This window comes from Acanthopagrus latus, chromosome 13 (genome assembly GCF_904848185.1).
Source record: "Acanthopagrus latus isolate v.2019 chromosome 13, fAcaLat1.1, whole genome shotgun sequence".
In the NCBI taxonomy this organism is placed as follows: domain Eukaryota; kingdom Metazoa; phylum Chordata; class Actinopteri; order Spariformes; family Sparidae; genus Acanthopagrus; species Acanthopagrus latus.
Genome location: NC_051051.1, coordinates 10,549,169 through 10,561,662, shown reverse-complemented (window position 1 = coordinate 10,561,662; position 12,494 = coordinate 10,549,169). Strand labels below are relative to the sequence as shown.

Here is a 12,494-nt window from a genome sequence, read left to right as displayed (position 1 = left end):
ACCCTCACACACAGGTTATCCATATAACGTATGAAAGCCTTCTGTACTGTACTCTACGTGTGCAGGGGACTCGTTCACTGTCTGGGAACTGAGACGACGGTGTAACCACAATCAGATTTATTTTAGGGTTAAGACCAGTTCAAATCATGTGCAGTAAAATGTTAGAGCTGTGACTAGGAGTTCTTTTGAATCATTCTGAATTTCTCCTGAACTTTTTTTCTGGCTTTTTAGGGGTTTTTTTTGTTTCTCCTGGTGTATTTGTTTGTTCCTGTGGAGACGTTCCAAAACACACACGCTTTTAAATGAATACCGAAGCTGCCGACACATGAACACAAGCCACTGTCATGTTTTGATAGTTAAATGGTGATCTGCGACATCGCATTGTTTTTCACAATGGCACGGAGAACGTGTGCCTCCAAATGAGGTTGCATTGTTTCCTGTTTGTAACTGAAGAGCAGCCGGCGTTCAAAGCGTGGTGATAACGGAGAGGTAACTATGGTAAAAATAGACTACATCGTAGAACACCTCTCTGACTGAACACTGCGATGCCCCATAGTCTGAGAGCAATCGCGTCAGACAGACGACCCGTTTTGTTCAAGAAGGCTGGAATATGAAAGGTAGGATCACGCCAACCACTGGGACTTCTAAAATCAATTCGATTTTTCTTAAACTTTTACTAACATTGCTACATTTAACACATAAGTTCAAATCTTGAGGGTTTTTGCGATTGTAGATATGGTTTTACCATTGAGCTGAATCATTCCTAAAGCATGTGTCACAGAATATGGCAGAACAAAAGATGAGAGTAAAGATCGGAGGATTAAAACAAACAACGCAATAAGTTGACAATGATAGCTTCTGTGTGTAACTGTACTCTGCTCTGTTTTATTGTAGAGAAAGTATTCACAGATATCCTCGTTTTGTTGATGTCAAAGGACGTACGCTTATCACGTGGAACACCCTGAAACTTTATCAAAACAAGTTATTCATTTTACCTACACAAGAATTAGGATACATTTACATAGAATTGTGGTTACAACAGGAAGAATGAATTTCCTGTTGAATTTTTCAGCTCTGTTTGGCAGAAACTGGTATATTTCCATTAAAAAAAAAAAACCAAAACAATGAATTGACTGTTTTTTGTTTGGTTTTGTTTTTTTAATGTCCTTTTATGTTCAGTATGCAGTAGCACACAGTGGACACACTTTAAGCGTACACTAGTAATTTAAGAATAACATTCTTTGAATAGCTGAAACTTTCTGTTCTTTCTGTTCCAATTCCTCCTCTCAGCGGTCAGGGATTTCAATTGTCGAGCGCTGTTGAAGCGTTTGACTGGAAGTTTGTTTATCGCCGGTGCAAAAGTGATGACGCATTTTAAAAATGTCTCATCTTTTTCTGTTTGTTCGTAAGATGTTATTGTGATACAGAGGGAAATTCCAAACATTAGTAAGAGCTGATAACAAGTCTGAAATTCAACACGCCGACGTGGAAAACTCACTTTTTTTATTCCAGTGGACAGAGGTTTGAGGTTTGAGATGTTAATGGTCAGTTTGGTTGTTTTTTGTCTTATAGAGTGCTACATTTTCGTGTTGGCGCTGGTGCTGTTATCCCTGGCCTTGTTGTTCTCTTTGTGTCTCAATGTCATCTTTTGCATCAGACGCAGAGCGATCTGGTGCAGAGGTATGGTCCGTTATGTATAAAGTTCATTATTTTGGCATGTTGTTTTGCTTTTTAAACACAGCCCACATTGATTCTGAACTTCTGCCAGCTCTCTGTAAGTTACTAAACATTCTATTCATACAGACACTGATACGTGCAGCAACCCACAAATTTATGACGGAGAAAGGTATGTTTTTCATTTGTTTTTATTCGCATCATTTAGTCCGATATGTCATATTTGTAACAAGCAATAACAGATTTTGTAACGTTTCCATTTTCTTTTTCATGCAAAAATGACATCTTATTCTCGAAATAACCCATGGTGTTGCTGCTTTATGTCTTTTCAAAGCCTGTCACAGGATATAGGGCATTATATTCATAACCTCAATCATCATGAGCTGCAGGAAAATCCCCACAATCATAATGAGGAGCTGGAAAATCCAATATATGGCAACATCAGCATAGAGAGAAGAGGTGAGCTCAGGGCCTACATTGTGCCACATCTTAAAAGAAATGACGTATGAAGAATTTCACATAATTTTGTCTGTATGTGTGGCGGATGGCGTCCACATAATTCAACTTTTTACTAATAATGTGAATATTATCGTTTCATTTGTAGAAATGTGTTTTCGAAAATGCTTTGTGGACGAGTCTTAGATACATACAAGTGTACACTGATATATGCTGAGAGTTCATCTGGGGCATTTCTATGCAGTTTCAATAAAGACACTAATAATTGCATTTCAGAGAAATTGTATAGAATTCTAGTAGCACAAATGATGAAGTCTGCGCCCCGAGTACAGAGGCTGTTTCCTCGCCGGAGCAGGCCGGGCTCAGTTCTAACCTGTGGTGCTTTGCCGCATGTTGTCCCCTCTCTCCCCGTCCCCTGACGCAGTTCACCTATCCTATTAAATAAAGCAATGAAATTGTTTGTTTTTTTTAAACTGTGAAGATTATTTTTCCACCTACTATTTAAGACATTTTAGAGTTTCAGTATTTTTGCTGCTTTTTTGAAGTAATTAAGTTGGCACATCAGCCTTTAAAAGATCTAGATTGAAGATGTGTGTGATCGAGGGCTTTACTTTGTGTTGAAAAGTGGTGGGGACACAAGGGCAGAACATTCAAAAGAAATGTTTTAGTCATAATGTAACTACTGGATTGTATAAGGTCAGAGTAAATAGTAACAGTAAGAACCGTGCATCAAATTCATTCAATCTCATTTGTAAGTTAACATTTCATGCTATTCACTTTTCCATGTACACATTTTACCAGTAATGCTTTTAAAAACCGACAGATGCATTCATATATGAACGTGGCTTATTGGACAGACGCTGTAATCTTTATGCACTTTCTGTCCAGATAAAATATATTCTTACACCTTGGGGAATCTTAGTTTATCGATATATGTGAGTATAACACCGCTTTTGCTCACTAATGTGATCGTAAGTGTTTAAGCAAAAGACGAGACGGCTTCAAAAAGCGACGCAGCTCTCTGTGACCTTTTAACTAGACTGTCAGACAGACTGCTTGAGAAGCAAAGCTATTTTTGTGTCGACTTCGTCTCTCAGAACTTCTGGCAGCAGTGCCAATGAAATACATTTATTGCCATGGAGTAATAGAGTGTAACAAAAAAAACAAACAACCAAAATCATGTGTTTCACTCGCTCAGGTTCTGTCGAGGTTTGCTACGAGATGATGACCATGCGGCACATGAGAGACCGTATGAAGGTATGTGTGACTGTGTATTCAGACTGCTGGGCTGCAGCGATACAGTACCCCTCTGGAAGTCACTGCACAGTCTTAATCATTTACCTTACGTGACCTTGTATGATGTATGCTATGCTATCATACATTTAACAGCCTGGGGAAGGACTGACGGCATCCTTGCAGATTTAAACAAAGAGGCAAAACCTGAAAATGCTTCTGCGCGCTGTGACATGAGGTTCATTTTTCACCTGCTCAATGTTCATTTTCTTGGCGTTAATTCTGGTCGTACATATGTTTTTGTTGTTGCCATTTAATAAAAACCTGTTGCGTCACCAAATCGAATTATGAAATGAGGTGAATATTACATGTGCTGAGGGTGCAAAAGATGATGATCATATAATCTAAATCACTCTAATTGATTTTGTAAATGCTACAGTCGAGTAATATTTGTTGTTTCAGTCAATCTGAAGCAAATTGCTCACTGATGCGCACTTCATGTCAAGAATGCACCCGCAGTTTACGACAATGCTGACTGATTTGCTTTCAGAACGGAAAGGCAAGCGCACACTGAACACACTGTGGTCAACGGAGCTGTGAACCAATTAGCACAATCGAGCAAGAACCGTTCTAAAAATAAACTTGACTCTCAGAAATACTTGAGAACATGCTGCCACAAAATTCCAGATATAGAACATGCATTCAAGCAGGTGTGAAGTTCTTCTTTTTCTTTTTGTTAATCACACCAAAACAATAAAAAAAATAAAAAGAAAAATTTTAAAAAAGAAAACATTTAACTAACAGATTTTTGTGTTCATTGTCTGAAACCAGCCTCTGGAGCCTGACCTGAACTACGCCTCGCTGGATCTGAAGCTGGCAAAAAATAAGCAAAGGAAGAAGAAGAATTACCAGCAGCAAGGCCGCGCTCAGAGGCGAGGCAAGCTGCAGAACCAGCTGTCGCTCCACCCCGAGGCCCCCGCGAACACTTTCTCGGAGGTGGATGCGGACATGGATGCTCAGCTTCCTCCCAGAGACGCCAGCATCATGGTTTCGCACAGCAGCATCTACCTCAACAGTCAGCAGATCGCCCAAGAAACGGAGGACATGGAAAGAGAAAGGGGTTTAGACGTGGAGGGCTGGAAGGCTGGAAGTGGAGAATGGAAAGTAGAGCAAGAGAGTGAGGAGCGAAAAGATTATAGTAGTAATGGGAGCGTATGTACACAGCTGTCAGAGGTGGAAGCTATTCTGAATGTCCAAGAAGATTAGACAGACATCATGTTGAGACTGTGTTCTTATTTAAAACTGTTCAGAAGTGAAAAGGCCACCTGAGAAAAAAAAAAAAAGCCCCCCCCCAAAAAAAAATCCATAACTGTGCCTAGAGCAGTGAAAACCATCTCATATTCAATATTCAAAGGCCTTGTTGAGCAATTTCCTTTCTGATGCAACTCCCTCTTGAACTCTCCACATTGAGCAACCAGTGAACAAAAGGTGCGCCTCTCTGCGCAGGAGAGGAAAGGAAACTCTGCGTCTGACATTTAGAGGTCAAGGGCCACGTGGAAATTTTTTTTTTTTGAAACTGTCAAGAAAAAGACGAGGAAAAGTGTCAAATCATCACAGGACCTGGCAGATCTTTCGCTGTTTTGATCAGACAGGCATCAACAGACTGTCTCAGAGAAAGGTGTGAAAGGGGAAAAAAAAAAAATCTTTACATTTGTTTTCCATGCTGTGGGTGGTGGCCAGGCTGACTCTCTGAAGCAAATGTACTGTCTGAGAAAATTTACATAAATATAAAAGTGAAGGTGAGCAGAGGCAAAAAAGGGGGGAAAAGCTAATGCAATGTATTTTTTTCCGCCCTGTGGGTACATTGTTATGTAAATGTCACCCACTGAGAATTTTCCGCGTCAGAGTTATGATAATGGTCATTAGCTTTATAATCTGCTGCACTTACGAGCTAATGCGCCATCTGCTTAAATGATTATTTCCCTTTTCAATAATCCCTGCTCGGAAAGTATAATTTACCGCCCTGCTCTCTGCTGAGGGGACTGAGCTCTGGAGTGATGTCCGCAGCCCACTAACCGTCAGATGACAGTTTTTCAATAGCTGACCGTGGCCTACTTCCCCCTCTATGGATTAATTTTTGGGCCGCAGGCAGTTTGGATGAACTGTTGCAGACAACGCAGTGCCGGGGAAGCAACAAAAGAGGACACACAAGAGCAGAAAAGGCACTATTGGTAATCTTGGTGTGAAAACATCTGGAAATATAAAATGTTTCAAAATGTGTACCACCGCCAAAGAAGACCAGCACTTTACTTTTGTCACATTAATGTTGAAATAAGTAACATTTTTATTGTAAGGAAAATAATAAAAGTAGATTCTGAAACAAGTACACGTGACTGACACTATGTATCTGTCTCTTCATTACATGTCGTCACTGTACGGGGCTCCAGGCTGCGACTACTTGGGTTGCACATGCACTTGAAACACAGTTAATTAATTTTGTACTCTTTTTTTTTTTTTTTTTGACAAATGAGGTCCTCAAAATTCCTGTAATTTATGTAATGTGATAAGAAATTAAACCTTAATTATGCACTAGTGCCCCTGAGTCAAAGAGTCAAGTGCACCAGTGCAACCAGCATGAAAACCGAGTCTGGAGCCCTGCTATGCTATGTGTCAATGAGCTGGATTGCTTGAGGTGACATAATAACAAAAAGGGAAATTTCCTTTTTATTCAGCGCAAACAGACGAAAAAGGTTTCGAGGTTCTTGCGACAGCAGATTGTGGAAGGATGAAAGGGAAGAGGAAACTCATTTCTGAGCTTTGTTCCACGTCTTCACAAAAACAAAAGGTGTGTGTCAGTTGGAGTTACACAGAAATGGCACTACAGTTAAAGCGAAAGTGACATCTTAAAGGACAGGTTCGCAATTCTTTCAAGCCTGTCCTCAAACAAAAGTCAAGTCACATATTTTGATAATGGGATCATTCCCTCTGTCCAAAGACCCCAATGTACTTGTGCTTTCGATTGAAGTGAATCTTGTTCCAGTCCAAAAAGTAAGTAAAAGTAAGTAAGTAAGACTTTCCCCAAAAGCTTATGTGAGGCTTCAGCAGTCTGACGTAGACACATCAAGCGCCTATCTCCCAAAGTTAGTGTCTCTCCGGCATAAAACTCCCTTGTGTTTTCCGGACAGTGTCTCCTAGCTGAGCTGCAGTGGAGGGATAACAACTCAAAGAGATAATTCTGGACTAAAAGAGGCTTTCTTAGACTGTTGGAGCCTCACATTAGCTTCAAATAATCTTTGGAATTAATTAATTTACAGTGAAAGTGTACGAAGAGGGGATCTCTTACTGTCCAATATGGATAGGAGGGATGAACACAAACCGCCAAACCTGCTTTCAGTGTCATATGTGTCGTACAGACACTTACTGTTCAAGTTTTTATGTACAGAAATGATGCTACAGGCTCAGAAAAAACTTTCTTCTAATATGTTGTTGCAGCAGCATTGGAAATCATTTATACCTTCTTTAAACTATTATTTTCTTATTTACAACAATGATGAAGAATTGTGGGAACTTCTCTTTAATGACTTTGTCCCAGCGGCCTGAAGGAACACATTATTATTTGTATGATTTTATTCATTATCTTTGGTAGTTATTTTGGGAGCACTTCATGCACGGTCGAGAGATGACAGGAAATGAAGGGGGGTGACAGGAGGAACGGTGCGTAACAAAAATAATCCGCTGGGGACATTTCAATTTATGGCTGGTTATTTGTTGTGGCCTTTACCTTTAGGGTAGTGATAGGTTTTACTGTGATCACAACACTTGTCAGATTACACCAAAATAACCGGCCAGAAAATTAGTTCTTTTAAAGAGAGAGTCTACTGTGGTATAAACGTCTTTGCATTCACCCAACCTCCCTTCTTATCTGGGCTCACACTGTCAGTCAGGAAATTAATGCTCTCGGCTCTTAAAAGCTGCTTTTGGGGCTTTTTTTTTGTGTCCGTACAATAAAAACTCAACTTCTGCCTTTGCTACCAAGAGTGTTTGCTGTCATATCTACGAGGAGAAATGTGAGCGTGTGTGGTTTTTAAATGTTTTGCTCATCTCCTCCATAATAACCCAAGTTAATTTCGACCGAATTATAGCGTAACAAGGTAAAACATTTTCAGTTCCATTTTTTTTTTTTGTTCATTTTTATCAGCGCTTTTGGGGGGGCAAAGCATTTGTGAGTACTTACCTATTCATGCTCCATGAAGTTAGCTAGCTACTCAGCTTTCTGACTGATGCTAAATCAGCATTAAATATGCAGGTGTCATGTTGTTGAATGCTAGCAAAAACAAGTCTGTTGTTGAATTGTTAATAGTAAACAGTGTTCAGCTTTTACCATCTTACTTACCTTTTACTAGCTTGGGAAACGGACAACAACAAGTTCCAGTACTTCAGCCATGGATACTAATGGCCAGTGCTAGCTTGGTGAGGGGGTGGTTGGGACTGGAAGGCTAATGTCTCCCACCTCGTTTTAGAATAATTAAACTAATAAGGAGACTATGGACATATTTGCATGACATTTAAAATTAAAATTAAAACTGGGTTTTTTAACATCTACTACATATAATACTCGTGCAAATATAATATAAATTTAATCAAATATTTCTATGTATCCATCCGGAAAAAAAAAACTGCCAACGAAGCGGGTCATACTGTATGTACGAAAGGCCAAAAACGTCAAGTTTAGGAAACCGGAAATGACATCGTTGTTTTGTTTTTGTTTTTATGCTAGCGAGTGAAGCGACTTCCAGGGCATAGACGATCTTCGTTACAAACATGGCAGCGCGCATGTGAATGTCATGCCATCCTAATCTATAACCCGAATCAGTTGATGCTTTGGTTCGATTATCGATACGGCCACGCCGACATGTCAGTGACATCTTGCGGAATTGTGCATTGACTCACCTCAGACCGCTGGGGACCGGGAAAACTAGAATTTATTCGATTTATTAGCTGACCGGCTCTCGATGATAGCATTTTAGCTAACCTGGAGTGAAGACAGAATCACGATGGAACCTGACCAGCAACAACTGAGAAACGTAAGTCACATTTCTATACAGTGGCGGCTACATCGGTGAGCTCACTTGCATGCGAACTGCTTGATGGTGAGTTTGGGTGATTTTGTTTCTCACAGCTGCGGGATTTCCTCCTGGTTTACAACCGCATGACTGAAATCTGCTTCCAGCGATGCACCAGTAACTTCAACTACAGAAACCTCACCATGGACGAGGTAAGGATAGTGGGAATCTTACACAGCCTTCCAATTATATATGGAAACACCTATGTATACAGCTGTGGCCTCTGACTGTGATTGTATTGTGATTGTACTGCTCATATAGCACTACAGGACATGGCCAAAAGTGTGTAGACACAACTTTACACTCATAAAGTGTATGTGAGTGCTGAATATTTCAACCTGTCGTCTAGAATGTCATTGTATGCTGTATTTATGAGATTCTCACCGACTGACACCATGGAGCCTCGGTACCACAGTCCACATACTCCTGGTTTGAACAAGCGATCGAGAACACATTCTGTATTTATCCATTCATCACCTCTGATCGCTGCTTTCTGTCCAGGAGCGCTGTGTGGACAGCTGTGCGGGGAAACTGATTCGCTCCAACCACCGGCTGATGGGCACCTATGTGCAGCTGATGCCTCGGATGATGCAGCGCCGGATGGACGAGATGGAGAGCAAGGCCGCAGAAAACGCGAAGGCAGCGGAGGCAGCTGCAAACGTGGGGCCTCCTGCCACAGAGGCCCCACCAGCATCTGAAATCCCCGTCATCCCACAGATCTCTCCGCTGTTGACTCCCCCAGTGACTGATGTGGCACCAGACGCCCTTGGCTCGTTCTCGAAACCAGCAGGATTTGATGCCCCAGTCGGGTTGGACGCTGCTGCGTCCAAACCCACACCAGCCTCAGAAGTCACATTATCAGCTGCCACAGCACTTACACCTGCGACTGAGGCCATGAATCCATCAGTGCTTAATGATGCTGGCAGCGGACCGTCTTTTAGAGCAGGCTTTCCTCCGCCGCCAATAGCTGGGGCCCAAATTGAGTTTGACAGCTCAGCTCCTGCTTTCACGCCATCTAAGCCACCGTCCATGTCGGCAGATGTGCCTGCGACAGCAGCAGCTGCACCCACACTTCCTAAATCCATAGAGAGCCTGCCAGCGCAAGAGAGAGCTCAAGAACTTCCACCTCCATCAAGTCAACAATAATTCCCAGTCTGGGTCAAGTTACATACATGATTAATAGAGTGACATAAATTATAAAAATATTATATGTGATATCATCATGACCTAAAACCTTTTTCTGGCAACATCCTCTGGAATGTGAGTATTTGCTGGGTTTTGTTTTCATATTAGACATTTCTCATGTTTTTTTTTTAACTTGTTTTACAAAATGAGCAACTAGGAGACCTCAGGTGGACACTGATTTTAATCAATTGAAAACATGATCTTAAATTGCAGATTTAGTGCCATTTGATCCCTCCATAACAAGAACGACAGTTACGTTAACATGCCCGAAAGTGTCGCAGAACATGTCAGAAATAGTTTGAAAAAAAAAAATAAATCATGTGTACAGTTTTACGGGCAAGTGAGGGGAGAAAAAAAGGAAGGAAGCTCTTATAAAGGTGTATATCTGTGTACGTGAGTGTGATGGTAATGATATTGCCAGTCAAGCTTCAAATGATCAGCCCTATGCATACAGGGAGCTCAGTTCAGACTTTCAGGAGGTAGGAGAGTTTAATCTGATGATCTTCTGACCTGATGATGACTGTTTTGTAAAATAAATCCAGAAACGGATAATTTTCAGTAATAAAGATTGAGAGTATCCATGACTTTTTTTTCATGCTTTATTGAAGACCTCTTGTGTCTTTGGTTTGAAAACAAAGGCCCTCCTGTTGCCGGATGTCCTGACCCAGCAGTGGGTTAGGGGGCCTGTGCCACATGCTCTGAGTGTAAATCCAGGGTGTAGCTTTACACATCACAATCATCACCTCTCTCTCCTCCTCTCACTTCCTTCCTATGCACTAAACACACTATGCACTCTGTAATCAAGCAAGCAGAGCCACAATAAGATCACATCAGATACTATGAATAAGTGGCTTGTGGTGCAAGCAGCGTGATCCCTCAGCAGCACTGAGGTCTGCTCTGATTCAACAGAAGGAGGAGCAAATCAGATCCACAGTCTGTTCGGTGAAGTCAGTGAGAGTTACAGCTTCTGTCAGGAGCTGGGTACCAGAAGAAGACAGATTTGGTAATTACACAGAGGCACATGACAGTATCATTTTTCTAAAGAATACATTTAGCAGTATTAAGGGTCTCCTTTGAATCACTGACAGTCGGTCTTGCTCTATTGTAAAGCAACTGTGGGGTGGTTATTGGCAAAAAGTAATATGTATAAATGATCTCCTTAATTAGTGAACTGCAGGGACAAAGATATAGAACCACGTTTAATCAGCTTATATTAATGATACAACAATGAGCCCAATCATTTATTATACTTTCTACTGGAAAATATTGCAATTAGTAGGCCTCATCTGTTGGTCTATTCATTTCTGTCATGAGCAAATTTAAGGGATCTTTATCAATAAATGTCACATGTTTTTGGTTATAATAAGAAAATGACTGTCAGACATACACCCTCGTTGGATTTGTTTACACTCTGAGCTACTCTGATGCCTGCAGCAGCCTCAAAAATCCAGTGTCGGGCTCCAGTACAACATGGAAAGCAGACATTTTTACTAGTAGGACAGATGTGGGTTTCAATAGCACTAACATTAGCAATAGCTTCATTCCATTCAGGTGTCTCATCAAGTTATAAACCAATACCTGGGCCCTGAAAATGGAGCAGCTGTTTGGAATTCAGCCATTGTTTATTTTATGATCCCTGCCTGCGCATGTCAAAAGGGCTCATCACCTTTAAACAAACACATATTGGCGATTAACTATCAAGGCTGACCATTAAATCATCATAGCTGATATGTAAGCAAATGTTAGCTCATGATAGATAAATGGCTGTCGGTGAGAACCGCAGCACCTAAACTGCAAATATTGATAGAGCTGTAGACGGGGTTGCTGCTGCCGGTGCATAGTTTGGCCACCAGAGAGCACCAATCGATACGAGCCTGGCTCACTGATGACATCTTAACAAGTCACAGGAGGAATTATAGAGCAGAGCTGTCATTTCAGTTACTACTGCTCCCATGAATACCAACATCAGTGTCTTGTCAGAGTGTCGTGGTCAGTCCGAACAGACCCCTTTTCACAACTGACTTGTAATAAATTCAATGATGGCTGCATCCTGTTAAGTGTTCAAGCCTGAGCCCTGGAACTAGCTCACTTAAATGGAATGCAGCCACCATTTATGTTTTTTTTTGTTGTTGTTAAAATGTCTGCTGTGAAAAAGCACTGTTCTTTAATGAGTTTAAGGACCCATGATCAGATTTCATGGATTTTTTCCTCCGCCATATCCCCTGGTGGTCATCATGTCCCGATTTTTCAATTTGTCAGTGCATGCGGAACGAAAAGATGGGGAAATGACCCTATTGATGATGCATCATATGATCACATTTCTGCTGTGATCTGCAGTTTTTATACCATGAATGTGTTCTCAAGTTACAGTTTAAGATTCAGATCCTTGACTTGGCAGCAATTCCACTGTTTTCACCGTGTGGTAATTACAAGTCCAGCATTCAAAACCTTACTTAAGTTAAAGTAGACAAGTATTGTAAGCTTAATGTAGCCTGCTTAAGGAATCAAAAAAAAAACAAACAAAAAAACTGATTAGCATTAAAATGGTCAGCCGGTCTAACACTGGAGCTGAAAATGGACCAAATTGATCTGAATTGATGTAGCAGAACCAGAGGTATCTCCTTCTCCTCCTTCCTTTTCAAAACCTGGCGCCTACATTACCCACAATGCAATTTACAATTTATAAGATTACATGCAGCCTCCTATGGAGCCATAAAAGGCTTTATATTATTTTTTTTCCTTTCACATATGCAGCAGCACTCTCCAAGACATGTAAACACACACTGATGTGGAAAAACTGTTAATCACCCTCTTATAAGTAGA

At 40.9% G+C, this 12,494-nt stretch overlaps 2 protein-coding genes across 2 annotated transcripts; both read left to right on the top strand.

Annotated features, from left to right (window-relative positions):
* The first annotated feature begins 466 nt into the window (after positions 1 to 466).
* On the top strand, positions 467 to 5,769 carry LOC119031949. The gene is made up of 6 exons (XM_037120786.1): positions 467 to 617; positions 1,573 to 1,680; positions 1,804 to 1,846; positions 2,009 to 2,133; positions 3,329 to 3,387; positions 4,195 to 5,769. The coding sequence occupies exons 1-6, from the start codon at positions 611 to 613 to the stop codon at positions 4,627 to 4,629; spliced, it is 777 nt and encodes a 258-aa protein (XP_036976681.1). The 5' UTR covers positions 467 to 610; the 3' UTR covers positions 4,630 to 5,769.
* A 2,377-nt stretch (positions 5,770 to 8,146) lies between these two features.
* On the top strand, positions 8,147 to 10,255 carry timm10b (translocase of inner mitochondrial membrane 10 homolog B (yeast)). Its single transcript, XM_037120759.1, has 3 exons — positions 8,147 to 8,447; positions 8,543 to 8,638; positions 8,988 to 10,255. The coding sequence occupies exons 1-3, from the start codon at positions 8,418 to 8,420 to the stop codon at positions 9,630 to 9,632; spliced, it is 771 nt and encodes a 256-aa protein (XP_036976654.1). The 5' UTR covers positions 8,147 to 8,417; the 3' UTR covers positions 9,633 to 10,255.
* The last annotated feature ends 2,239 nt before the right edge of the window (positions 10,256 to 12,494 follow it).

Excerpts from the sequence above, each read along its gene's own strand:
- timm10b (XM_037120759.1), top strand. The coding sequence starts at position 8,418 with ATGGAACCTGACCAGCAACAACTGAGAAAC. Across the intron at positions 8,448-8,542 it reads ACCAGCAACAACTGAGAAAC|CTGCGGGATTTCCTCCTGGT; the intron begins GTAAGTCACATT and ends TGTTTCTCACAG. Across the intron at positions 8,639-8,987 it reads GAAACCTCACCATGGACGAG|GAGCGCTGTGTGGACAGCTG; the intron begins GTAAGGATAGTG and ends CTTTCTGTCCAG.
- LOC119031949 (XM_037120786.1), top strand. Across the intron at positions 1,681-1,803 it reads CAGAGCGATCTGGTGCAGAG|ACACTGATACGTGCAGCAAC; the intron begins GTATGGTCCGTT and ends CTATTCATACAG. Across the intron at positions 2,134-3,328 it reads CATCAGCATAGAGAGAAGAG|GTTCTGTCGAGGTTTGCTAC; the intron begins GTGAGCTCAGGG and ends TCACTCGCTCAG.